The following is a 27,811-nucleotide window of genomic DNA, read 5'->3' as shown; positions in this document are numbered from 1 at the left end:
TATTTTAGGTGTATAACATGTAGATAATTCTGAAGGAATACCGAAAAGGAAATCAAGCAGTTACCCTTAACCATATCGGTATTATAATGTTGTACTACTCCATACACTATGTTGATGTATGTTATTCCTATTCAGGAAAAAACATGTTGCTTTCCAATATGTAAATGAAAAGATGCAAGGGAAGAGTAACCTTGATGCACAAACATGGAGCAAGCAGTTTGATGATGGGAATAGACTATTCAGCCCTGCCTAGATTCATCAACATATAACCTCATCAGCATCGCCACCCACTATATTAACTGGCCACAACAAACACAAAGCCTGGACCATTGCTGCACCATCCACTCTCAGAAGGAAGGTCCCCACTCATAACCTGCCTGAGGCCACTGGATGATCTCATTGGCTATAGAACTGTTGTAAAAAAGAAGAATGATGCCTTTGATGTGTTGTCAGTGTTATCTTTTCCATTATTTTCCAGGAGTGTCCCAACCACCTTATCCTGGGGTCAGGGAATAATTATTATCCTTCCAAGCCCATAGGGCTGGGAAGCATATTGTTTTCGTTCTGTTTTTTTTTTTTTTTTTTTAATGCTTCCAAGCCCACTGTGCTGGGAAGCCCAGCTACAAGTCTTTGAATCATCCCTTAGCGACTCATTGAGCTACGTTGTAGCTAACTAATGTGGAAACGATCGCATTTTTCTTAGTACTGTTATCTTGATAGAAAGGTGAAATGAACGATGACTGTATTACTGTTCTTCTAACAAATATTAATACTCGCTAGCTGACTACTTACAAACGATGACATTATTTTGCTCAATAGGCCTTGCAATTCGTAATGTCACCGGCTTAGCGATTTAGCCAGCTAGGGTATTGTAGCATGCTAGCATCGTAGGACGGTGGATATGTTGCCATCCTCGTGTCTATAATCATCTCATTATTATATTAACATTCTGCGCGCATCTAGCAATCTAGCTAAGTTAATGTTTCTGCACTTTACGAACGATTACGATTCTTTAAAAGAACAATTTCTTTTCAATACATAGCGTTTTAATGTCCCCCCATAGCGAATGGTGTTTTAGCTCCCTTGCTACCTAGCAAGATTTGTAAATCCAAAATGTGCTTGTTTACGTGTTTGAACAATCTTGTTATGACTGTCTGTATGACTTAAGGTTGTACTTTGTTCTTTTCAGTACTCCTCGTTTAGCCTTTTCATATCGTGGGTTGAATAAAATAGGCTAAGAAAAATGTTATGTTTCAAAAAATGTCTTAAGTTATTCACTGCAATAAAAATGTTTCATAAATGTAGTTTAATATAAGAGGGTTTTTCCTGCTTTGCTGGTATTGTGAATAACATGAATGAATGCAACAAAGCAAGAAAGAAGTGCACCCATTACCTGATTTGCTCATATTATGAACACATTCATGAATTACTTTTCTAAAACCTAAGCGCACTTGTTATGGAAGAACGTATTTTAAGAAAGGAGCGACTTGTTCAAAGTACGTAACCTGATAGTCATGATATTGTAAGCAGGTTGTTGCACTCCTTTTGCTTTCTTCAGTCTAGCCAGCATGTCTTCTGTAGTGTAGTTTAATATATGAAAGCGGTGCTAGGTTGCTAGCTGGCTTGCTAATATTTTAAATAGTTGTGTAAGTAGATCGTACTTGTCAAAACTTTAAAACAAAGCGTACCTCATGTAATATAGTAAAATGTATTGGAAGGAAATTGTTGTTACATGACACACAGACTGTCACGTAACACATAACTTGCTATTGCAATAAGATGGTTATTATTACAGATTGTTTAAAATTGTTTAAAGTGTAAAGCAGAACGTAGCTGTGATTAAACGACTGTATGTCATTGAATTGTGCTGTTTAATTTGTATTGAAAGTACTGAAGGTGTTAATGCAATTACAGAATCATGCTGTGTAGAAAAAAAACAGTGTACACAATGAAGAGACTGTTTAAGTAATAATATAATAATTCTTATCAGTTTAATTGTTTAATTGTTATATATCTTTTTACAGCTTTGGGGCTTGGAAGCATTTGAGGTGGCTTGCGACCTCTAGTTTCCGTTTTTTCCTATCTGGCCTGGGTTTTCTCACTTTTTGATTCCCCCTGGAAAAGGCAAAGTGATACTTTGTGATAATCTTGAATGTAAAAATGCTCTATAACAAATACAATTTGATTTATTGATTAGAAATAATCTCTCCTGCTTGTTTTTGTAGGTATGTACACTCAGGGCCTGCTGACTTCTTTAATTTTGGCCATATTTAGTCTTTGTGCCTGTTTCCAATTCTATCTAATGCTCTCTGGGTATTGGATGTAACTGTAGGTATATCAGTAACTTCTTCCCAAGTGAAGCCTTCAATGAAGTAACTGTTTCATGCATCTTCAAAATCAACATCATCAACACTTTCCCTCTATAACTCTCATTTTCTACTACAATATTCAATGAATTTATAATGTATTTTGAGATTGCTTCAAATGTGCATTAATTCTCATTTCTGCAGTCTAAAAGTTTACCTAAAATTGAAAACTCTCGATTTAGAGGAGGTGGCTTGGATATGAAAAAGAGTCATCCTTTTTTACTTTCAAATTGATCTTATTTCCTCTGTTGCCACAAGATTTACCACTTTTGCAAACATTATGAATGTGGGATTTATTGCTGTTGCAGATGTGTTGTGGATATGGGGTGTATAAAAGAGAAGGATATGGTCATACACGGCTCAGAGGTTCCCTTGGTGATAGCATACAAATGTGTGTGCCTTTCAGTTGCAATGTGACAACGTATGTTTTATAAAGAGGACCTTTATATCCATTATTTTCACCTTCTCCTGTATGCACGTTCACATCATTGCAATAAATCAAGCAAATCTCGGTGCATTTTGAAGCATGTTTAATGGCAGTTAGCAAGTCTCATTGAATTCTTATTTCTTATGTTTTTTCTGAAGTCTTAAATCGGATAATGATAGAGTAAATGGAAACATCTGAGGGAAATATTTCAGCTGCTTTAGGACCTCAGGATCAGAATCTCTGAATGAGCCCTCACACCTGAGGGAGCAGGTGGCTGTGGTGCTTGGGCGGAGTCAGTTTGGTTGCACGGGTGCGGTGGCAGTCAGTGGCTCTGCAGTTGCATTCCTCCACGTGTATGTAGCTATAAGGCACCAGGTCTCCATTCAGACACCGCAGGTTGATGGTGCGGTTGCTGGTGCGGGACTCCTGGCAGCAGGTGCAGGAGTGCTGAATGACAGCTGCCTCTTCGGAGTACCTGCAGGGAAAATGCAGAAAGATGGACCTACCCACCTGCACAGTGACAATCTCTTTGACCTATGCTTTGACTAGCAAAGGTTATAATATAGTGAACTTGATCTGGCCAACTCACTCAGATTCACTGTTAAGTCATGTTGAATTTTGGCTGAAGACATTACATTACATTACATTATTGACATTTAGCAGACACTCTGATCCAGAGTGACTTACATCAATGACAGATTTTTACAATGTTATCCATTATACAGCTGGATAATGGATAACAATACAGCTGGAGGCAGTTGTAGGTTAAATACCTTGCCCAAGGGTACAGCAGCAGTTCCCTGAGGGGAATCGAACTGGCAACCTTTCAGTTACAAGTCCTGTTCCTTAACCAGTACGCTACACTGCTGCCCAAGACCGCAAAGTGCTTAATTTTCTTTCAAGCTTCCTGTGGTTAAAGTAATCTAATACTTGCCTCTATTTATATGGTAATATTTATATGTTTTTATTATCACCTGACTTGAAGTTCCATGATCATTTTGTCATAAGAATTCAGTATTAACAATGTTGAACAAACTTGCTGTCAGAGAGTAGCAGGTGTTCCACTGGAGCAAACACCTGGCTGTCACTCACTTGGTGTAGGTGTTGCAGGCTCCCTCACAGTATGTCATGCGCACCTCCTCCACAGACTGGCAGGTGTCTTGTGTGATGTAGGCTGTTACGGTTTCTACCTTGCAGGCCCTCTCCTTCTCTACACCTGTGGATGGAGACTGAGCTTGACACCTGCAGCTCCACTGGATATGTGAAATTATGTTCATTAAAAAAAATCTATCTTCCTTTTTATCAAGACAAAATATTATCACCATATGTTTTGGGGATGGTTTAAAAAAGCTGGCAAACATAAAAACGGTTGTAAAATATCCAGCCCATTGGACAATGAATTTGTCTTCAATGATTGTGAAGCTCTCAGCTTGGTACTCACAGACCCGGCAACAGCCATCAGCAGCAGTCTGAATGGTTCCCTGGAGAGCAAGACAACAGCTGGTCAGACTGCAACACAACAGGCTTATTCACACAATCAACATTTAACAAAATGACGCCATGCAAAGGAGTAAGGGGCAAGGGGAAATTGGTGCTCCATAAATTAGTTTATTCTGTTAAAATTTAATCTTAATCGTCATAAGAAAAAGTTAATTAGAACAGATGTGAACAGAACAGAAATGTAGTATATCGTTAAGCTATGTTTAAAGCGATTTCTGATTCTAACCACAAAAACAACAGTACGTTAAAGGACATAATAATTGTGGCCATCTGTATCTATTGCATAATTTAACTGCAGCCACTCGGCTTGTGTTGACATCCTGTACATCCCATACAGACTCAAACTGATTTACAGATTTTTTCCTATTGTCACAATTATATTACCCATTAGTATTAGGGCAAGAATTTGGACAGCTCAGTTGAGGTAGCTTTGGTGGTGTTTGTAGTGAACTCACTGGCTGACAGTTGCTCTCATGGAAGGGCGGGCACTGGATGTTGGAACGCGTAGAGACGTAGGTACCATTAATCCTCACGCAGCCATATACCTCACACCTGTTTCCAGGAGGGGACCAGGTGTGTCCATGCTAGGGAGGGGCGCACAGGAATTCATCTGTGTTAGGGCTGCTCTCACCAGGTAACTTGTTACACGTAACCTTTAGGGGAGGAGCCTTTGCCTACCTTAAGAAGCTGTGTGATGCCATTGACCTGGACAACACAGTGGGTCTGCACACACCTGCCACAGCATTCATCCTCACCTGTCTCCATGTACTGGAACCCCTGGGTGAGGGAGAGATAGGTAGGGGCTCTGTTTTAGCAAGCAGGACAGCAGAGTTCCAAAGGGACCATACATTTACAAAGCTGGGACTGACAGAAGCAGGAGTGGTACCTCCAGCAGCTGGGCTTATGCAAAGTAAAGCATTACATAGCTTTTTAGCTGATTTTTACCTGACGGTATGGGTCTGAGTTTCAGTTCATATTTCAGAAAGTTAATCACACACCATTCTGGGTGATTAAATACACTGCAAGTATTTTAAACATATTCATCTCATACATCATCACTTGAGATGATCTCAATTGTAAAAAAAAAAAAAAAAACTGATAAATTGATTGATCTACATTCATTTGAGGTTGAATGATGAGAAAATGTGTGCCCCTTTGTTTCTTGTCACAGGATATTTATGTAGCACCCTGTGAGCACCTAATAAGTGATCAACACACAAGGTTAGGTAGTGAATCACATTACATTATTATCATTTAGCAGATGCTCTTATTCACAGCAACTTACACAGCACATTTAATAAAGTCGCAGAACTATGAACCTGGCAAACTGAGCTCAGGTGAGGGGAGGTAGTGAACCCTGTTCAGGTGAGGGCAGGTAGTGAACTGGGCTCAAGTGAGGGTGGGGTCTCCTTGCTTACTGGCTTGCACTCCTCGTTACAGGTCTGGAACGCACAGCGGATTTTGTAGAGGCCAGTTCGGGGGTCCACCTCGGTGGTGCAGGTGCATTCCTGGCAGACTGCCATTGGCACTGATGCTCCAGGCTGGAGGAGGGCAGGAGGCATTAAGGGCATTAAGGTCCCTGATAGTTCATGACACTTTTGCAGCTGCAGTGGGAATACAGTTACAATGAGAACCACTTCCCCATAATTACCTGGTATTCAACATGCTTGTGAACACAGACCTTCTTTGGCTCTGTGAGCAAGAGACAAATGCATTACAGGAAAAGAATCATTACCATGCTAACACTCTTTGAACAATTCACTAAGACTCAAACAAACTTCTAGTAAGAATCATTTCAGGAAATTTGAACATGGTGAATCTCAAATTTCAAGGTAATAACTGAAGCTTACTTAACTCATAAAATATTTTAAGAAAAAATGGCACAGTTCAGCTAAGTGCCTGGATGCCAGTCACCATTGCAGGAGAAAGAAAAGCACTTTCTAATGATAGCCTAAAGACGACCCAAAGAGGCTGAGAGAAACAGGGTGCATGACAATAAAACAAGGTGGAAGGAAGAAAGGAATGTGAATCATCACAGCACCTTTGCACCTCAAAATGGTTGTTCTTTTTTGTGTTGGGTAAATTGAGCCAGTTTTCTGTAAGTTGATTTAATTTTGGTAGTATTCACACTGGTAATCTTTTTACAAGCTAAACTATTTTGTATAAAATGTTGATTTACTAAGTTAAAGAGAATTTATTTTAATACATTTGGGTAAACTTAGCAAAACAGCATTTCTGCACTTTGAAAACGTATGGCAGAATCACTCAGAAATATCTTACATCTAGTTAAACCTTCAATATCTGTGCAGTCAATTGCCTATTGATATATTTTCTGCAAATATTTAATAGAATTGCCATAAGACAGGCATAGTAGTTACCTACATAGACAATACAGTTACCCACACCTTTTTTCATTTGACCTCTGCACATTGGTATCCAACATATTGTCTGTCTTTGCCAGTCACATAAACACATAAAATGGTCCAGTATTCATCTTTATTCTGTCTAACATAAGTAAGTCAGTTGCTTACTAATTCAGACAGACTCAGCTTAGGACCAAAAGTTAGTCTTCTGTCCCCTTAACTAACTTTGAACATACTGTAGTAACAAGAAAGCTAGCTCACTACATGGTCTTAGGATAATATTTCTTCATACTAGTTTTGTTCACCAGCTTTGTGCTCCTATTGTCACCAGTGCAGAACTAAAATCATCTGCATGTTTTAATTAGATTTGTGTGCACTTCCTGAAGAAAATGTGATGTGTGGCTGCTTGTTTGCATCATTGCCCGTAAAAGTACAAGCACACCATTGGTAAAAGAGCTGGTCAATTTGGCATTGGATTGGTGTCTGTAGTGCGAATGGTTTAGGCGGAGTTAGAGCTAGAAGAAGAATAAATAATAATAAGGGACACAAGAACAGCTTTTGGGCAATCACACTAATTACTCTCCAAATGCAGTGTTCTTGACCCCAATTTGAAACAACACATTCATGAATATACAAATTCATGTACTCACTGAATGCTTACTTACTATTAGATTCTAAAAATTTCAATATAGTTGTTGAATATATGCTACTTTATATTTCCAAATAGTGGGATATGGCAACAGTTATTACCACATTTGTTCTCTGGGCAGCACTTTCCCTGTGGAACACTGACCACAGGAGTGTATCCCACATTGCAGCTGGTGTCTATGCTGGGGCAAGTGCTGCTGTCACAGCCTGTGAGAGAAACCAGAGTGAACCAATGAGCCCAGATAATGCAGCCTTGCTTATTGCTCTAGCCAACATTTTTAAATCCAGTTTTAAACCACATATGTGTGAGATTAATCCTGTCACACTTATCCACAATTCTGCAAGCACAGCCATGGGGACTGGAAAACAGCTGTTTGCACATCATGTGTATGATGGGTTTCAAAGGACTTACGGCAGAAGAGTCTGGAGCAGCAGGGTTCTGAGGGGTCAGTCTCATTGACGACTATGAAACCAGGCCCATTACAGTTTACCACTTCAGAGTCTGGGCACACCAAGGGCTTACATATCACTGTTTTAGTGGCCTCATCACAAATGCAGTCTTGGCACTTGTATTGGAATATCTCATTGAACTGCAAGAAGCAAATACAAAGAAGAAGGTGACTTCTAGATCTTCCATCTAAATAGAGTTAAACAGTGGGTGACCCTGGGTTGAGTGTGGATTAATGAATTATTAATGGTCCAAGCATCAAAGGTGCTGGATCCCTATTGTTTTTGCTCAGATTATTAGATGTCCATTCAGCTAAGTGTGGCCATTCATTGACTCAACCACTTTGTCACACCCAAATGATGTTCCAAATTGAAAGGTAATTCTCTGCAGATTTATGTTACGTTCTTTGCAGATTCTGTGTTTTTCAATCTCTTGAAGGTCCATACTTTGAAATTAATATTTCACACTAATGTGTCAAAAAATATCTTCCCATGAAAAATAACTTCAATTCATGTGAAATTTCATACTGGGGCCCCTCCGGTATCCTCTATTTAAATTGCAAAGCAAAAGTTGCTACATGAAATAACACTATAGTCACATGTCAATCAATTTGCAAAGGTGAAGAAATCAATTTTTTTCATGCTTAAAATCCAACTCCTCATTAACTGCTGGGCTGACTGTCACAAAGTGTGGTATGTACAATCCTTGCAGAATCCTCTTCATAAACCATTACATCAACCAAAATCAAATTTCATGTGCATAATCTTTGTATGAAGGGCTATCTGAACTGAGAAAGAAAAGTCACTATATAGGAAAACACCCAACCGCAGCAAGTCATTTGCAAGAAATATGCCAATGAGCGTATCCATCATGGGGTAAATCATTCTTTTTTGTGTGGATTGTGTTTGAGCCATACATTAATAATGTTTCACATTTGAACAAGGTCTGGGTCAAATAACAGACTCAGGAATTTAGCCTAATCATGCTTGCAGCCCAGAAATTGCTGCTTGGATCTATATTTACTTATATTTTTACTTTCATGTTACATATATGTGGCACTGGAAGATTTCAGTATCCATGCTATGTGGCACTCATTCCCTTTAAGAACATTACCAAATTATGAGGTTTTATTACTGGAAATGATCCATATGTCACTGCTTTTACGTGCTGAGGATTTTGACTGCCAGGGCATAGGGATTGATCCCATCAGTTTCAAACTGAAATGCACTATTAATTTAAAATTTGAATATACATTTAATATTTAATTACTGAAGATAAGGTTGATGCCAAATGTCTTTCAGAGGTGTTCTACCCAATCCATAACTAGCTCCTTTAGCAGGCTTCAATTGTTGTCCTTGCCAATGACGTATGTTTTCATTGATGACTTGTTATTCAATAGCATATGTGCCTGTACCAACTGCACTCAGTGACCATCTTCATGAGCTCCAGCAAAAGAAGTGGGAACAACATGTCTCACCTCTCGCGGCACACCACTGGGATCCAAGCATCCTGAAGAAACAGAGACAAATATTAAAGCAACACAGGAGCTATTCTATCTTTGTCCATTCAGGCAAATGATACAGTATTGAGGTTCCTCAACAAGAGCCTAATATCTTAATGAGTACTTCATTGAAAATCTCATTACCTCAGTGAATATCTCTTGTCTCAGAGTGTTTCTGAGAATATTCAATTGAGTGGCAGAGTGCTGTGCTTTCCGCCAAGGAGAAAGAAAAGCATGCACTGTTTAGCAGTCTGTTGACTAGCCTTTTCTACTCGTGGACACTACATTCTCCATGGCTGATGGCAAAAAGTTCAGAAAGTGAGCAAACATACCACATTTCTCCACACACACCGCAGACTCCTTGTTGAAGAGCTTCATGCCATCAGGGCAGAAGCAGCCTTCTGTCATGAAACTCATGGAAGGATCCTGGGCGCTGGGAAGGACATTCAAGGCAACATTTCACTTTTAACAGTAACAGTTTATAGCTGAGACTCACACCTGAATATACACTACGCTCTTGTAAGTTGAGTTTTTCGTTTGTTTGTTTTTAAAATTTGGTATAATGTTTCTCCCCTTTTCTCCCAGTTTGGGATACCCAGTTGGATCCCATAGAAGTCACTCATCACTTTAAACCCCACTAATAATCCAGGAGATTCCTCTGAAACACATGATGCCACGCACCCCTTCTTTACACACTGTAGTCCCCATTCCAAGCCTGCAAAAACATGAGCTGGAAAAGATAATTCATGTGCAGCTTTATACAGGCATCCTGTGGGTTGACCAGCAGGGGTAACTGGTGTTTCAGGGATAAACCCTGGCTGGCCTTCCCACCCAGGCTGAATGAAACAAATTTCTTCTGCCTCTGTGGGTGATCACCATTGGCTGATAACACAGCTGGGACTGAACTGCAGCTCTAGAGGTCAGCATGCATTTTCAAAGCAAATGATCTAACCACTAAGATATTCAGGAGACCAAAAACCTTTTCTGCAATAGAAAATAGGCCTATCTGTACTACATTTTACTATGAATAAACTGAAGCTGTTGCTGTTCATGTGCTGCTACTAAAAACAAAATGGGTGAAAATGAGTAACTTGTCAACATGCCCTAGGAGGCCTGTGCTGCTCTCTCTATAAAAACATACGTGTCGTCACAAGTTGGTTGTTCAGCAGGGCCGCATGGCTTGTAGACCTTGTCTGCTGGGCAATTACTTGCTGTGAAGGAAGAACAACACTGAATCAGAATTAGTCCCACTTCCAGGAGGCTAATGCTCCATTTACTTTGAAGTGTTTCCTGTGATTGCTGGAGATTTTTAAAAAATCCCATTTTAATCAATTTTGTTATAAGGGAGGTTTGTTAACTGAGGTGTATGCATTTGTCAAGCTCAGGGCAATGTGCAATGCTTACATTCCCATTCAAAGAGCTGGGTAAGTACCTTGATGAAGGTCACAGTATCATTGTCACACTTGAGATCATAACCCTAAACACAGCACCATAATGTCTAATACTAATTCTTTTGCATCTATAGACAGAGAGACTAAAAATAGACTAAAAAGACTAAAAAGCTTTTGCTTGGTGAAAAGATAGGGCAGTGGGTGTAGCAGTTAGTGGGAATGTGCATGGTAGTTAGGTGAGTGGGTGTGGCAGTTATTGGGAGTGGGTGTGGTAGTTAGCAGGAGTGTTCGTGGAACTTATGGGGAATGGCCATGGTATTTAGGAGGAGTATTATTAGCAAATTGAGCTACCTCATTTTGCATCGCAAAATCCTACTGAAACATAAAACTTTTCTTTCAGTTTAACAGCAAGGCCTACCACATTTGTCAGTGTGGTTCCTCCAATGCAGGCAGATGCCAAACTGGGAGCAGGCTGCAGCATAGCTCTGCAGGCTGGTGCATTCCACGCTGGGGTTGCTCATGTGGCAGCTGTCAAACGCACAGCCCTGGTAGAAGTGCTCGGGAGAGACATGCGGATGACATTCTGCAAACAGGCTGTGGGTTAAAACCAGAGGCCTGGTGAATTCCAAGCTGCTGGGCTTGAGCTCAGACACAACGTAAATGAAATAAGTATCTACATGTCTCCAGCAGTTCAGCAGAAACTTCATGTAACTGTTCCAGTAAAGCACTGAGAATGTACTGAGATAATCCCACAAAATAGTATGGAAAAAATTTCATCACTTTTATCACTGATTTTAACCATCTTCACCACTAGAAACATTTAGTTTTTCACATATCATTCAGCTCAAAAGCTTCTTTAATCCTCACTGGTCAAAGAATCTTTCTGGGAATGACTTTCCAATGATAGCTTATATGTACTAGGAATCAGGCTGTTGAAGAGATGGGATCCCACCTGCTCTTGAGGAGCTCACAGATGGAGTTGGGGTTGCAGGGTTTGTTTGTGGGTGAGGGGCCTGGTGAGCTGGTGGGCAGTGAAGGTGGAGCAGGACAATTGGGATGGTATAGGTCTGTAGCAGGCCAGTAGTCTCCCATAACAGCACAGTCCTCCACCAGCTGCCCCCCAGGCAGCATGCAGTCATCTGCCTGGTTGTTGTTACATGTTCCTAGGAGAGACTCTGACACTGAAATGGCTGTACACTCCCCTTCAACATGCAATCACTAATAACATCTTCATCACTTAAAATTTTAGTAACTTTTAGAAGCTAGAGAAAATGTGCTGAAAATATCCACCTGAATATTATAAGAAAGTGGTACACATGTTGGAAGGAAAATGCTAAAACTTTAGCCTGGGTCTAGTTCTACATATAAAAGTATGTATACATGCAATATCTGAGTAAATATAAAAAAAAATTGCATCTTGCAGGTGTGATTGCTCTTACCACATTGTCCATGTGTGTTGTTGCCAAAATGTTTAAAGGGCAAATTGATACTGAAACCCGTAACGCCAAAGGTCACCACAACCCCCAGAAAAGGGATCTCGAGGACCAGGTTGATCCCTGTGGCCAGAACCTTGATGCCATTGCTTGTAAATGGAAGACGCAATGTAGCTCCATTCATAATAGCCTTAACAAGTGGCCACAAATGAGAATCAGTATAAAGTAATGAACACTATAATAATACACATTCATATATCATTTCATACAGACAGTAGAAGGAATTGTTTCTTGTGAGACTAACATTTTACTAATGTTATTGCTTATCTCGCAGACAGCCAGGAAAAGCATGAGAAGCCCAAATGTGATGAACCAAACTGAAAATCTGCATCTGGGTCTGACTTTGAATGATTCTGCTTATGCTGAGAGCTCTGGAAACATCAATGAGTGGAACAAACCTTTTTAGGACAAATGCAGCATTGTATTTTTTAAACAAATTTAAAAATTTTAAATCTTAAATGTATTTATGATGCTGGCATGAAAGAGTTAAATGTGGGTACATTACCTTTGTATACAGAGCTCTTTAATTCATGTTATACTCTCAAAATTAATAAATATTTATTTTCAAGACATATTTACAAGGATATACACTTGTAAATTTAATTTATATTTGCATATTTACATATGTATAATATCTTTATTATACATAATATCTATATCTCTTATATCTTTAAACTATATGCATGTTTCAACTTTATAAGGGTAATACAGCAATGACAAGATTCAAACTATTCATATGGTTAAGCCCCGATGAATGCTAAAAATGGCTGCTGCCACGAACCTCCATTTTAGCCGCACCAATGAGGTTGTGATTTTTGAGGGTGATGACCCGTTTGTCATAAGAAACAATGATGGCCCGTGGGCATGACACGTCTTCCTCAGGATCACAATGGATATTGTCAATGTAAATTTTAAGATTGTACAAGGCCCTGATCTCCTCCATCAGAACATATGTACAATTTCCCTGAAAGCTATAGAACAGGCCATCAAAGGTGATGTAATGAGGGTCTCCCCAGCCTTCACAGAAGCCTGAAAAGAAACAGAAAGGAAGCAAATTTTTCAACAGTCTTGAGGAGTACATTTGCCCCATTAATTCCTGAGAACAAAGCAAAGCCAGTATCATTTCTTAAGACATTTAGTAGAAGCCATTACACAAGGGTAACTAACAAAAACAAGTTACGGGGACATTAATGAGACATTACATTACATTAAAAAATTATTACAGACTTGGTTAACATTGGTTTAATATGCAATTCAATCCTTTAACCAAACCATGCTAAAGCTGCAATTATTTTATTTATTTTTAAAATTTATTTTACCATTTTTTGATCTTTTAAATCTTTTTTCTCTTTTCTTTCATGCACATATACACCTAATATTCACACGCAACATCAGTCTGTCATTGGACATTTTTCTTCTATATTAGCCTATCATCTAGTGTGTTGGAGATGGTTAGACAAAGCTATTTCAACCTGTTTGCTAATCACTTCTGACTCAGATTTAACATATTACAACTTCCTAATCAATTTCAGATGTTATTACTTTCTTCTCAGTTCTATATAGACACTTCAACCTGCAAAGGGTGTTACTTTAGTAGTAAAAATGATACATATATAAATAAAAGTTAATGTCCTTGGCAGTCAAATGCAGCATTGGAATGAGCAGTTATTTGGCTTAGTAATGAGCAGTTACTTGGCTTAGAGGAAAATTAACCCCATACTGTGATCAAAAACATGGGACAGAATCATTCCTATACTAATGCTGTTTAAGTAATTTACTTTTAAGACAGGTCTCTCCATTTATATGAATCATATTATACAATGATACCCAATGTAGTTCAATGTTTCATAACTGAAAAAAATAATTAAATATTAATTAATTAATTAATCTATTTTGTATCTTGTCCTAATTCCTGCAGCACCTAACATGTAAAATAATTTGAGTAAAAATATCTGTGTCTGAATGTTTAACAAAGTGCCTCGATGCCACTTGAAGAAGGAGGCAGAAAAAACAAAAGGCTAGTATAGGCACCAAAGATGAGGATACTTTACACAAATCAATACCATTGTCTTCTTTAGTTTTTTTTTTTTAAAACAAAATGAGTCTTACCAAAGACATGCATCTGTGAAACTGGCTATTCCATAGTATACGCTTAAAGACTATTCTTAAAGACCATCACAAGCAAATTGAAGAATGAAGGAAAACTAATGTAAACAGGACAGATAACCTTGTAGCCTTTACTTAAAGACATTTAAAATGATTTTATTTTATCATATTATTTTATTTGAAAAGGATTATCATAAAAACTACATATTCGGATGCATCACAATTAAATGTGAGAAAGGTGTCATTTAAAACATAAACCTCTTTATCCTTTCATCTGGAACTCTATATGTACCTTTGAACAAAAAGAGATTATGGATGTTAGTTATGGCAGCAGTAGTTCTCATCATATACCATTAAAGATATTAGTAAGAAATGAATTTATCTGCACAACAGACACCCTTTTCAGGTATACATTTTAGATATGGGGAATGCCCTGGCAACCTGTAACTTAGCGGATGGTACACCAGCCTGGAAGGAGTTTTTATCTGGGGATAAAACCCAGAAACCTCAGGTCATGCATGGGATGTATTTATAAAGTAGGGAGTCCCATACAGCTGTTGATTTAAGGTTGGGTTGGTTATCTTTCCTTTGAGATTAATTAATGTTATGCCTTAAAATGCATCAACACTGGAAAATGTGGCTTCAGACTAATGTGGGGAATAAACTACCTAATAATTTAATAATAATCATATGCAACTTTATTGTTATCATCCTATCTCATTACATTTACTTTGAATTTAATCTTTGATTTAGTTCTGTTGACAACTTTTCATGTGTTGAGTACCCACTGGCTGTGTTTCTAACATGAATGTGGTGAAACTACTGGTATCTTGATTAGTTTATTGGACCAGTATGGCCTCTTGCACAAGAACCCAGCCATGGCGTCCAGTAATTTGCCCTCTAGTGATTATATTACAAAACATTATTACCCACTGTGCTCTCCAACAGGATGAGAAGTGTAATGTCTCTAATTTGTGTGCTTACTTATGGGAAGGTTTTCAACCAGAACATGAGGTTTTGCACTAAACCTCTTTAGTTATGGATGTTACACAGGAAGAAATGGCTCAGATGTCACAGCCAGAATAATAATCATCCTGTAACAAGGTATCAGGCATTGATTTGCAATATTTTAAAATAATGACAATACTCACAGTCACACACATAATGCTGGCAGCAGTAGTTCTCATCATACACCAGAACTGGTTTCTTGCCATTTGTGCAGGTAATGTTTTCCAGAGGAGGGCACTCATATGGAATTATTTCAATGGTGTTGTTCTCAATGCACCTTGCCATTGTGCAATTACAGAGCAGGAAGGTTTCATTTTGCTGTTATTGGAGAGGTAAAGATAAAAGATTTAACTACAGTTATCTATGTGCAAAGGTCACACTGTAATTTTGGATGTTGAAAAACTCATTATTACCATGGCACTTCATGATATGTTATCAATTAACATGTATAAATATAGTAAGGCAAGGTCTAAAAAATTCCAAAAACATTAATGTTCAATTAAACATGGAAAGCACCCTTCTGAAAAATTCATTACTAATTCTTTACTAACCTGAATGTGCTCTATCTGAATTTTAGTCACATGAAATTTAATAACCTTCTATCATGTTCCCCAACTAACCATCATTTGCCTCTCATATCAGAATCTTCCTGAGATAAGAAAAATTATATTTTCCTGAGATGCCTTTATTTGTAGTATTACAAATGGGTAATGTGAGTACTGGGGGAATAATGGCAAATTTACACTTTATGTAATGACTGCTTAAAAATATGATCATCTCATTCTCCTGGAAAAACACTTGGATGTTAAAAATCACAGATTGATCAGCATGTTACCACATCTAATGCATTACCACATTTGCCTCCTTCAAAGATGTTTCAAAGTAGTAAACAGTAGGCTTTACAAAGGCTAGCAGTGCACTTTCGAAAATCCTTTAACACTTGGGTTGAAATGTAAATTGTTCTGAAAACCATATCTAAACTTGCAATACCAAGCCTTTCACTCATGTGTTTTCTGGTCAACTCAAAAAAGCTGTCAGCATACAAAAAATGGCAACTTTGAAAGACCTCTTTCATTTCAGAGAAGCTGTGAGGAACATGATGTTTTTAAATGGTGAAAGCTTTTCTTTTTAATTTATGTAATGTATTTTGCCAAAATACATAATGTATTACAATGATACTCTGAATATTAATTGATTTCATGTAATATAACAGAATGGTAGCTATATTGTTTAAGGTATGATGCCTTTACAGTCTATAAATGGTGAATCTGAAGTGCCACACTATCAAACAGCACAGCCAGCATACCCCAGCATGTATCAAAGAAAGATGATGTCACAACCCAAATATTGTTGAGTGTTTTGTTGTTGTCTGTGTTAACGTTTGTGATACTACAGAAGATAATCTTTTATTAAATGCCAATCAGAAGGACATTTGTTAAATGAGGGATATTTTGGGATTATGGATCATCTGAAAAAGTATGGCACTTACCACTTTGTCCCACTCTGGACATTCAGGTGGGGTGGGGGGAGGCATGGTGGAGGGTGTGGGGCATGGTTTTGTGCTATTCTGTATCTCACAGGTAGCAGAGCATATCATGGTAAGACATATGCCAGATCCAATATCTGTCATATTGAATATTGTTTTTCCTAGGGAAAAAAATGAGAGACATTAGTAAGTAATGAATTTTTCTGCACAACAGACACCCTTGTTCATGTATACATTTTAGATATGGAGAATGCCTTGGAAACCTGCGGATGGTACACCAGCATCCCAAAACAAAAAAAGAGAAAGAAATTGAAAAAGTTTTACTACTAAAAATCTGACTGGCTATGTCTTTGTTAGAAGGAAGTTATAGTATTAACATCATGATTTTCAGTTTCAAAATAAATGAACATAAGGGTGTTAAAGCAATGAAAAATCAGTCATTTTGTATTTAAATTGCACTGTTTGCATATACTGAACTATTTATATGGTATTTATAAATGCTTCTACCATTGATCCAAGGCAGGGTAGTCACCAGTACATGTCATTCCTTGTGCTAGAAGTAGGGTTGAGCTCAGTGGCTTCTGAGCTGTTGATAACGATGTGTGCTGTCTTCCTCTGGGCCATTATAATCATAACCGTAAATGAGATATATCTATTGCAAGTGTTGCTGAAAATTTGAGTTTTTTGTATAACATCAATTACATATCTTTTTGGGGTCAATTCAGACTTAAGGGCTTTGAGAATTTTTGTCACACATCAATTAACACATGTTTTTGTTGTGGAGATTCAGACTTACATTGTATGACATGTATTTAGCAGACACTCCTAACCAGAGTGACTTCCAGCACAATAGTGCTTGGGTGTATCCATTCACATCAGATGAGCAACAGTGTCAGACCAGGGTAACAACAGTCCCAGACCAGTGAGATTGACCTTAACACTATTCATGCCCTACCATAAGTTAACTTGTGCAGCCTGACTAGGTAATGGAAACCAAATACACTAGCTAGACAGATAGGTAACTAGTTGGTAAAACAGTTAGGAGCACATTCTGACTGTTCTGTGCCAGATATTTCACATGGATCATGGAGACTGTTGAATCTTCTTGCCAGTCTCCTCTTTCAAATGACAGTGTTAAAAGTAAAGTGTGTTACAATAAAATTACTTAATTTTGCATTTGCTAGCCAGCTAGTTATTATTATTATTTGCAGGTATGTAGTCTGTGTGTATGCACACATGACCAATGAGCATTTTAGATTAGATGAATTATCACAGTTTGAACTACATGTCGGACAATCATTAATCAATGGAATGCATCCTGCCATCTACACCTCCACTCAGACATCAGATATTAACTCCCAAACGTACATATCTCACATCGGAGCTTAAGTAACCCATGTTTTTGCTTAATAGTAACAGAGGCACAAAATGGAAGCACTTAAGTGGGGTTTACAGCCGTGTATCTGAAGTCTGAATCAGCCCCTTACAAAGGTTCATATACATGTTATCTTTAAGGATAATTAAATTGAATTAATTAAAATTCTGAAGTTGAGCAGAAAAAAATGAGTGAATATACAACAAAAATGTTACATCAAAAAAGACAACTCACCTGGCTCAAAACGTGTGCCATTCACAATGCAGAAACACAAAGTTGTTGATGGTGTAATGGCTGTTGTACTCTGAATCTGTGGCAAAGTGCCTGGGTGTGGTGTTTTCTGCGTTGGTCCTGTTTGTGGTGTAAAATGACTTGATGGTTGTTCAGTTGAGGAAGTTGGTGTTTCTGTTGGTGTAGTGGTAGATGTTGCTGGAGATGGTGTTGGTGGTGTGGTTGTAGTAGATGGGGGTGGTGTGAGTGGTGTGGTTGTAGTAGATGGAGATGGTGTTGGTGTTTCTGTTGGTGTAGTGGCAGGTGTTGTTGGAGATGATGTTGGTGGTGTGGTTGTAGTAGATGAGGATTGTGTTGGTGGTTCTGTTGTTGTAGTGGAAGGTGTAGTAGTGAAGGGTGTTGGTTTTTCTGTTTGTGTGGTGGTAGGTGTTGTTGGAGGTGGTGTAGGTGGTGTGGTTGTAGAGGATGGAGATGACGTTGGTGGTTCTGTCATTGTAGTGGTAACTTTTGTTGTAGTGACTGTTGGTGTAATGGTAGGTGTTGTTGGTGATGGTGTTGGTGGTGTGGTTGTAGTAGGTGGAGATGGTGTGGGTAGTTCTGTTGTTGTAGTGGTAGCTTTAGCTGTAGTGACAGTTGTTTCTGTTGGTGTGGTGGTAGATGTTGCTGGAGATGGTGTTGGTGGTGTGGTTGTCGTAGATGGAGGTGGTGTTGGTGGTTCTGTTGTTGTAGTGGTAGCTTTAGTTGTCATCACTGTTGGTGTAGTGGTGGGTGTTGTTGGAGATGGTGCGGGTAGTTCTGTTGTTGTAGTGGTAGCTTTAGTTGTTGTCACTGTTGGTGTTTCTGTTGGTGTGGTGGTGGGTGTTGTTGGAGATGGTGTGGGTGGTTTTGTTGTTGTAGTGGTAGCTTTAGTTGTAGTGACTGTTGATGTTTCTGATTGTGTGGTGGTAGGAGATGCTGGCGATGGTATGGGTAGTTCTGTTGTTGTAGTGGTAGCTTTGGTTGTAGTGACAGTTGTTTCTGTTGGTGTGGTGGTAGATGTTGATGGAGATGGTGTTGGTGGTGTGGTTGTCATAGATGGAGGTGGTGTTGGTGGTTTTGTTGTAGTGGTAGCTTTAGTTGTCGTCACTGTTGGTGTTTCTGTTGGTGTAGTGGTAGGTGTTGTTGGTGATGGTGTTGGTGGTGTGGTTGTAGAGGATGGAGATGACGTTGGTGGTTGTGTTGTTGTAGTGGTAGCTTTAGTTGTAGTGACTGTTGGTGTTTCTGTTGGTGTGGTGGTAGGTGTTGTTGGCAATGGTGTTGGTGGTTCTGTTGTTGTAGTGGTAGCTTTAGTTGTCGTCACTGTTGGTGTTTCTGTTGGTGTAGTGGTGGGTGTGGTTGGAGATGGTGTGGGTGGTGTGGTTGTAGTAGAGGGGGGTGGTGTTGGTGGTTCTGTTGTAGTGGTAGCTTTAGTTGTAGTGACTGTTGGTGTGGTGCTAAGTGTTGTTGGAGATGGTGTTGGTGGTGTGGTTGTCGTAGATGGGGATGGTGTTGGTGGTTCTGTTGTTGTAGTGGAAAGTGTAGCAGTAGAGGGTGTTGGTGTTTCTGTTGGTGTGGTGGTAGGTGTTGGAGATGGTGTTGGTGGTTCTGTTGTAGTGGTAGTTTTAGTTGTAGTGACTGTTGGTGGTTCTGTTTTTGTGGTGGCAGGTGTTGTTGGAGATGGTGTTGGTGGTGTGGTTGTAGTAGATGGGGATGGTGTTGGTGGTATGGTTGTAGTAGATGGGGGTGGTGTTGGTGGTTCTGTTGTTGTAGTAGTAGCTTTAGTTGTCGTCACTGTTGGTGTTTCTGTTGGTGTAGTGGTGGGTGTTATTGGAGATGGTGTGGGTGGTGTGGTTGTAGTAGAGGGGGGTGGTGTTGATGGTTCTGTTGTTGTAGTGGTAGCTTTAGTTGTAGTGACTGTTGGTGTGGTGCTAGGTGTTGTTGGAGATGGTGTTGGTGGTATGGTTGTAGTAGATGGAGGTGGTGTTGGTGGTGTGGTTGTTGTAGTTGTAGCTTTGGTTGTTGTCACTGTTGGTGTTTCTGTTGGTGTAGTGGTGGGTGTTGTTGGAGATGGTGTGGGTGGTGTGGTTGTAGTAGAGGGGGGTGGTGTTGATGGTTCTGTTGTTGTAGTTGTAGCTTTAGTTGTAGTGACTGTTGGTGTGGTGGTAGGCGTTGTTGGAGATGGTGTTGCTGGTGTGATTGTAGTGGATGGAGATGGTGTGAGTGGTGTGGTTGTAGTAGATGGAGCTGGTGTTGGTGGTGTGGTTGTTGTAGTCGTAGCTTTGGTTGTAGTGACTGTTGGTGTCTCTTTTGGTGTAGTGGTCGGTGTTGATGGAGATGGTGTGGGTGGTGTGGTTGTAGTAGATGGGGATGGTGTTGGTGGTTGTGTCGTTGTAGTGGTAGCTTTAGTTGTAGTGACTGTTGGTGTTTCTGTTGGTGTGGTGGTAGGTGTTGTTGGCAATGGTGTTGGTGGTTCTGTTGTTGTAGTGGTAGCTTTAGTTGTCGTCACTGTTGGTGTTTCTGTTGGTGTAGTGGTGGGTGTTGTTGGAGATGGTGTGGGTGGTGTGGTTGTAGTAGAGGGGGGTGGTGTTGGTGGTTCTGTTGTAGTGGTAGCTTTAGTTGTAGTGACTGTTGGTGTGGTGCTAGGTGTTGTTGGAGATCGTGTTGGTGGTGTGTTTGTCGTAGATGGGGATGGTGTTGGTGGTTCTGTTGTTGTAGTGGAAAGTGTAGTAGTAGAGGGTGTTGGTGTTTCTGTTGGTGTGGTGGTAGGTGTTGTTGGAGATGGTGTTGGTGGTTCTGTTGTAGTGGTAGTTTTAGTTGTAGTGACTGTTGGTGGTTCTGTTTTTGTGGTGGCAGGTGTTGTTGGAGATGGTGTTGGTGGTGTGGTTGTAGTAGATGGGGATGGTGTTGGTGGTATGGTTGTAGTAGATGGGGGTGGTGTTGGTGGTTCTGTTGTTGTAGTGGTAGCTTTAGTTGTCGTCACTGTTGGTGTTTCTGTTGGTGTAGTGGTGGGTGTTATTGGAGATGGTGTGGGTGGTGTGGTTGTAGTAGAGGGGGGTGGTGTTGATGGTTCTGTTGTTGTAGTGGTAGCTTTAGTTGTAGTGACTGTTGGTGTGGTGCTAGGTGTTGTTGGAGATGGTGTTGGTGGTATGGTTGTAGTAGATGGAGGTGGTGTTGGTGGTGTGGTTGTTGTAGTTGTAGCTTTGGTTGTTGTCACTGTTGGTGTTTCTGTTGGTGTAGTGGTGAATGTTGTTGGAGATGGTGTGGGTGGTGTGGTTGTAGTAGAGGGGGGTGGTGTTGATGGTTCTGTTGTTGTAGTTGTAGCTTTGGTTGTAGTGACAGTTGGTGTTTCTGCTGGGGTAGTGGCTGGTGTCATTGGAAATGGTGTGGTTATGGTAGATGGAGATGGAGATGGTGTAGGACATGTACTGCAGCACAGCACTCGAATTTCATAGTTAAAGCACTTATATGGACGCACTGTTTGCTCTTCGTTTTTACATATCAAACCAAATGAGACATCACAGTGTACCTTTTGTCCCGTTTGTGCTACAAATTCATCCAGACTGATATCAGGATATGATGTAGATCTACATTCAATATCATCTGGGTTTCTACACACCTTTTCACCACTGGCTGTAATATTTTGATACGTTTCCCAATCCCCCTTTTTGGACGAGGGCTTATCTACATCATACCATTCTGACCATTCACAAGTAGGAATGCACGGTGTTGTAGGAGATGAGGATGTTGGTGTTTCTGTTGGTGTGGTGGTAGGTGTTGTTGGAGATAGTGTAGATGGTGTGGCTGTAGTAGATGGGGATGGTGTTGGTGGTTCTGTTGTTTTAGTGGAAAGTGTAGTACTAGAGAGTGTTGGTGTTTCTGTTGGTGTGGTGGTAGGTGTTGTTGGAGATGGTGTTGGTGGTTCTGTTGTAGTGGTAGTTTTAGTTGTAGTGACTGTTGGTGGTTCTGTTTTTGTGGTGGTAGGTGTTGTTGGAGATGGTGTTGGTGGTGTGGTTGTAGTAGATGGAGATGGTGTTGGTGGTATGGTTGTAGTAGATGGGGGTGGTGTTGGTGGTTCTGTTGTTGTGGTAGCTTTAGTTGTAGTGACTGTTGGTGTGGTGCTAGGTGTTGTTGGAGATGGTGTTGGTGGTGTGGTTGTAGTAGATGGGGATGGTGTTGGTGGTTCTGTTGTTGTAGTGGAAAGTGTAGTAGTAGAGGGTGTTGGTGTTTCTGTTGGTGTGGTGGTAGGTGTTGTTGGAGATGGTGTTGGTGGTTCTGTTGTAGTGGTAGTTTTAGTTGTAGTGACTGTTGGTGGTTCTGTTTTTGTGGTGGTAGGTGTTGTTGGAGATGGTGTTGGTGGTGTGGTTGTAGTAGATGGGGATGGTGTTGGTGGTATGGTTGTAGTAGATGGGGGTGGTGTTGGTGGTTCTGTTGTTGTAGTGGTAGCTTTAGTTGTCGTCACTGTTGGTGTTTCTGTTGGTGTAGTGGTGGGTGTTATTGGAGATGGTGTGGGTGGTGTGGTTGTAGTAGAGGGGGGTGGTGTTGATGGTTCTGTTGTTGTAGTGGTAGCTTTAGTTGTAGTGACTGTTGGTGTGGTGGTAGGCGTTGTTGGAGATGGTGTTGCTGGTGTGATTGTAGTGGATGGAGATGGTGTGAGTGGTGTGGTTGTAGTAGATGGAGCTGGTGTTGGTGGTGTGGTTGTTGTAGTTGTAGCTTTGGTTGCAGTGACTTTTGTTGTCTCTTTTGGTGTGGTGGTCGGTGTTGATGGAGATGGTGTGGGTGGTGTGGTTGTAGTAGATGGGGATGGTGTTGGTGGTTCTGTTGTTGTAGTGATAGCTTTGGTTGTAGTGACAGTTGGTGTTTCTGCTGGGGTAGTGGTTGGTGTCATTGGAGATGGTGTGGTTATGGTAGATGGAGATGGAGATGGTGTAGGACATGTACTGCAGCACAGCACTCGAATTTCATAGTTAAAGCACTTATATGGACGCACTGTTTGCTCTTCGTTTTTACATATCAAACCAAATGAGACATCACAGTGTACCTTTTGTCCCGTTTGTGCTACAAATTCATCCAGACTGATATCAGGATATGATGTAGATCTACATTCAATATCATCTGGGTTTCTACACACCTTTTCACCACTGGCTGTAATATTTTGATACGTTTCCCAATCCCCCTTTTTGGACGAGGGCTTATCTACATCATACCATTCTGACCATTCACAAGTAGGAATGCACGGTGTTGTAGGAGATGAGGATGTTGGTGTTTCTGTTGGTGTGGTGGTAGGTGTTGTTGGAGATAGTGTAGATGGTGTGGCTGTAGTAGATGGGGATGGTGTTGGTGGTTCTGTTGTTGTAGTGGAAAGTGTAGTACTAGAGAGTGTTGGTGTTTCTGTTGGTGTGGTGGTAGGTGTTGTTGGAGATGGTGTTGGTGGTGTGGTTGTAGTAGATGGAGATGGTGTGGGTGGTTCTGTTGTTGTAGTGGTAGCTTTAGTTGTAGTGACAATTGGTGTTTCTGTTGGTGTGGTGGTAGATGTTGTTGGAGATGGTGTTGGTGGTACTGTTGTTGTTGAGAAAGGCATAGTAGATGTGGATGTTTGGGGTGTGGGTAAGCAGTGAATATTTGTATGAATTGGAGTTCCATTTATGCAGATGGCATAATAGCACATCCCGATGTTGTCGGTCACATTGTAAATAACTTCATTGTCCCCATATTCCGTTCCATTGTACACACAACATCCTGTAAAATTAAAAGGTCATTATTAATTTTTAAGTCATTGAAAAGTGGTTGCAGTTTGAAAAATAAAACACTACATAAAGGCTTACCAGGTTTCTGGTGACAAGTGACATTGTTATATCCATTGCAAACACTGCAAAAAAGAGGCTCTGATTATGGCAGATTATTGGCATATTATTGGCATCAATGTCATTATAATTATGTTACATTATATTTTATTAAAATAGAGGCAATCAGTGTGGTCTCTGATATGTGAAGGAAGAAGTAAAGATTTAGATGCAAAAGTGTACTTTTCTCCTGCATTCTTGTCCTTACCAGGAAGTGCACAGCTCTTCTGTAGGAACCTCATCCTCTGGCTGATAAAAGGTGTTATTGAGGTAACAGCCATCACACTCCTCCACACAAATTCGGGTTTTCTCATCAAATATGGGTTTATGAGGTGGACACACAGGGTAACAGCCTAGTGGAATGCATTGTATCAAGACAGGAAATAGTTCCATCTGGACTGTGATGGTATAAAACAAACCAAGCCTGATTTATTACCTTCCAGGTTGGGGAGAGGATTACTGCAGATGCCTTGTGGATTGAGGCAGGTCTTATAGCAGGGGGTGTGGCAGGGGTTGTAATGCCACTTGCATTCCAGTGGTGCATTATAGTAGTCACAAAACACAGCTGCAAAGGAGAGAAAGAACATTCCCACACAGGGTATGATTATTCAGCTACTCATCAAATCAGTCAAAACAGAAATCAGTATTAACTTAAATTTTAAATAGAAATCAGGATTGATTTAAATCATAAATTCATTTTTTATTCTCACAAGGTATGATCTCAGCCTCAGTGTGCAAGAACTGGAAGTGTACATATGTCATCCTCCAAGTTACAATCTAGCAGAGCATACCCATGTGGGTTATGTAAATTGCCCAAGGATATAACAGCAGTGTCCCAGGTGGGAATCGAATCAGCAGCCTTTCGGTTATGAGCCCTGTTCCTTACCAGTACACCGCACAGCTACACTTAAGCCCTCTACCCCATACCTATAAAGTACTATGAGTTAGGCCCTTTACTCAATATCTATACAACACTGAGAGTTAAGGCCTTTCCCCCCATACCTATACAGCACCGAGAGTTGGGGCCACTACCCCATACCTATACAGCACTGAGATTAAGGTATTTTACTCCAAATGTATACAGCAGTGAGAGTTAGTTAAAACAACTGTTTTTCGCTGTTGTTGAAATTCCTGCAGTACAAGGAGGAGTCCATGAATGAGCCTATGTTTGTATGGATGGCCATTAAGGGCTTTAGGAGAAATTTCACTTTCTTTTTTGCTTCAAACTTGAACAAAATTAGAAACAGCAGAATTAATGTTTTAGAACAATGATGCTAATCTCCTGAACATGAGCTATAAAAGAAAATAAACTACAACCAGCACAAGCTGTATCAGAAATGCATGATCTGTTATGTACAAAAACAGAATTCATTATGCACAGGGTTAGGCAGAGATATCGTTTTCATGGTGGGATTCTGAGCAGGTCCCTTGCTATCAAGGTGAAACATTGGGAATCTTGCTGAAATCAGCATCCAAAGGTCTCTGACCACAAAGAACTTAAGGTAACATTTAATTCATTCAATAAATACAAATACAATACATCTACATATAATTTTGATTTAGGGGCCAGTCTGTATGTAACCACTTTCTAGAGAATCTAGAACTTACAATATTATCAAAGACACGGCTGATCTGAGGAACAGCATTGAGCTTTGAAAAGCACTGCAAAAGGCAAAGCACCTAGCCAACATGGAATACCCTCAGAACTGCCTCTTCATTTTGATGTTCTACTAACTGTAATTGAAAAGGCTCCCAATGCATTAATTTCCATGTTACTCAAGAAAAGCAAAGACCACACTGTGTGTGCCAACTGGCATTGGCTACAGGTCTGGACTCATTTGCTCCAGCTGAACTAAAAGTCGTTTTTCATCTCCAAAAGCCTCAATATGAACTTATTATGTATCCTCTGCCTTTCCCTGTACCATTGCACTAGGTGGGCCTGTCAACAGTGATAGCTAATTTCATGTTGGCCTACTTAAATTGCAAACAATTGTACAACTGGCCAGTTTTTATCATTGTAGATGGGCTTTACTTGGTGGAAATGCACTTCTTATATCTCACCTCTGAAAAAATCAATGTATATTTGCAGATTGTGTAATGGATGGAATGCTTTACCACAGACAGGTGAACAGGGCATCCGAATGTACAGTGGCTGGAAATTTTCCACAGAGACAGAATGCCTCGTGTTATTATCTGCCCTGAATCTGGGGCCAGCACTGGGCACTTAAGGAAAGTGTGATTTTTTTTCCTACATCTTTTCATTTCATAAACTTGTAGCTGTACCATTACCCAACTTTCCATCAATAATTATTTGAACAACATGGTGCTAGATGGCCTGATTAAAAATATTATGAACAAGCATAGAAAGGAAAAACAATTGTAGAGCATGTGTTATTGTGCAGTTGATATGTGTGCATGTTCCTGCCTATTATGCATATCCTGCATAGATTTCATTTGATTTATTTTTCCCATTTGGTAACACAGTTTTTAAATGAGAAAATAATTAAGATGGATTATATAATAATATAATCAAAATAATAGCAAAATAGCAAAATATTAATGTCTACTCACGGCAGATTTCTGGTGTTCTCCAGGTGACACAGGATCCAGCCTCATTGCAAGCCTGTGCATATGCTGCCACGGCTGTGCAGAAACACTCACAGTCTCCACCACTGTCACAGGCACACGAGTCTCTCACACAGTTCTCATAGTACGGAGCAGGATCCACCTGCACACAGTGGAAGTACAGGAATAGCCCGTTACTGAAGTTAAAATGATATTTTCACATTTGTTACTCAAGGCATAACAAACTTCTTCTCACTCATCATCATGAACATTTGAGTGAATCCAAGCTAGTGTAATCAAACTTTTTAAAATGATTTTATAGGCAGCTCTAGCTCAGTTTCAATGGAATGTTTGCATGGATCCCATCCAGTTATATTTTAAAAAGAGCTCTGTGTCCAATGATGTCCAATGATTATTTCCACTGGTTCAGTATACTGCTTGCGATTGTTCAGTCACATGGTTAGGTGATACATTTTGTCCTCTGTACCTTATCATGGCAGTCTTTGAAGGTGTTGCCTTTAATGATAGAGCACTGCAGTTCTGCCCATGGGTGACGATGTGGTCTTTCGCTGCATGGATCATGGTTAGTGCCTGAGTCAGGACAGGTACTCAGAACTTTCCAGCTGTTGGCAAATTCCAGAGGGCTGCTCACAACCAGCTGTCCCTGTGTGGTGAAGTCATCCTTCGCATCTCCATCAAAGTCCCCGCATAGACCACATACCTCTCCCTGCAGGATCGTACAGAGAGCCTGTCATATCTCACAGCAAAATGCTCACTACAAAGAACCATAACACAAACATTCTCCCAACCCACACTATGGTCTAACTCACTGTAAATTATAACTCACCTTATGTTCTCTTTTCCATTATCATTTCCCAGGAGTCTCTCAACTGTCTTTTCCTGGGGTCTGGGAATAATTTTCTCTCTTTTTTTTTCGTAACCAGCCAGGGTTTTCTGATTTTTTTGATTCCCTCTAGAAGATGCACTATGCTATATGTCGAACAGTTTGTGACAAACTCCATTGTAAAAATGCACTATAACAAAT

General features: G+C 40.0%; 1 protein-coding gene across 1 annotated transcript in view; it reads right to left on the bottom strand.

The window, feature by feature from the left end:
- Nucleotides 1-3,045: 3,045 nt before the first annotated feature.
- LOC118781701 (mucin-2-like) overlaps nt 3,046-27,811 on the bottom strand; it is a 50,650-nt gene continuing 25,884 nt past the window's right edge. Inside the window, exons 22-51 of the mRNA XM_036534699.1 lie at nt 27,254-27,493; nt 26,773-26,929; nt 24,638-24,766; nt 24,439-24,554; nt 23,596-23,730; nt 22,944-23,298; nt 21,978-22,057; nt 21,576-21,786; nt 19,387-21,352; nt 19,173-19,263; nt 19,008-19,060; nt 18,543-18,940; nt 16,741-16,898; nt 15,395-15,569; nt 12,919-13,166; nt 12,084-12,267; nt 11,597-11,807; nt 11,063-11,238; nt 10,391-10,464; nt 9,586-9,679; nt 9,230-9,261; nt 7,717-7,894; nt 7,407-7,511; nt 5,945-5,985; nt 5,712-5,834; nt 4,972-5,070; nt 4,749-4,877; nt 4,235-4,274; nt 3,886-4,009; nt 3,046-3,268 (exon numbers count right to left, since the gene is read on the bottom strand). Coding sequence (XP_036390592.1) covers nt 3,046-3,268; nt 3,886-4,009; nt 4,235-4,274; nt 4,749-4,877; nt 4,972-5,070; nt 5,712-5,834; nt 5,945-5,985; nt 7,407-7,511; nt 7,717-7,894; nt 9,230-9,261; nt 9,586-9,679; nt 10,391-10,464; nt 11,063-11,238; nt 11,597-11,807; nt 12,084-12,267; nt 12,919-13,166; nt 15,395-15,569; nt 16,741-16,898; nt 18,543-18,940; nt 19,008-19,060; nt 19,173-19,263; nt 19,387-21,352; nt 21,576-21,786; nt 21,978-22,057; nt 22,944-23,298; nt 23,596-23,730; nt 24,439-24,554; nt 24,638-24,766; nt 26,773-26,929; nt 27,254-27,493 — 6,345 coding nt within the window. The remainder of the gene's footprint in view (nt 3,269-3,885; nt 4,010-4,234; nt 4,275-4,748; nt 4,878-4,971; nt 5,071-5,711; nt 5,835-5,944; nt 5,986-7,406; nt 7,512-7,716; nt 7,895-9,229; nt 9,262-9,585; nt 9,680-10,390; nt 10,465-11,062; nt 11,239-11,596; nt 11,808-12,083; nt 12,268-12,918; nt 13,167-15,394; nt 15,570-16,740; nt 16,899-18,542; nt 18,941-19,007; nt 19,061-19,172; nt 19,264-19,386; nt 21,353-21,575; nt 21,787-21,977; nt 22,058-22,943; nt 23,299-23,595; nt 23,731-24,438; nt 24,555-24,637; nt 24,767-26,772; nt 26,930-27,253; nt 27,494-27,811) is intronic.

Source organism: Megalops cyprinoides, chromosome 8 (genome assembly GCF_013368585.1).
Source record: "Megalops cyprinoides isolate fMegCyp1 chromosome 8, fMegCyp1.pri, whole genome shotgun sequence".
Classification (NCBI taxonomy): domain Eukaryota; kingdom Metazoa; phylum Chordata; class Actinopteri; order Elopiformes; family Megalopidae; genus Megalops; species Megalops cyprinoides.
Note: the sequence above shows the minus strand (reverse complement) of the source record. Positions and strands in the feature narration are given on the sequence as shown.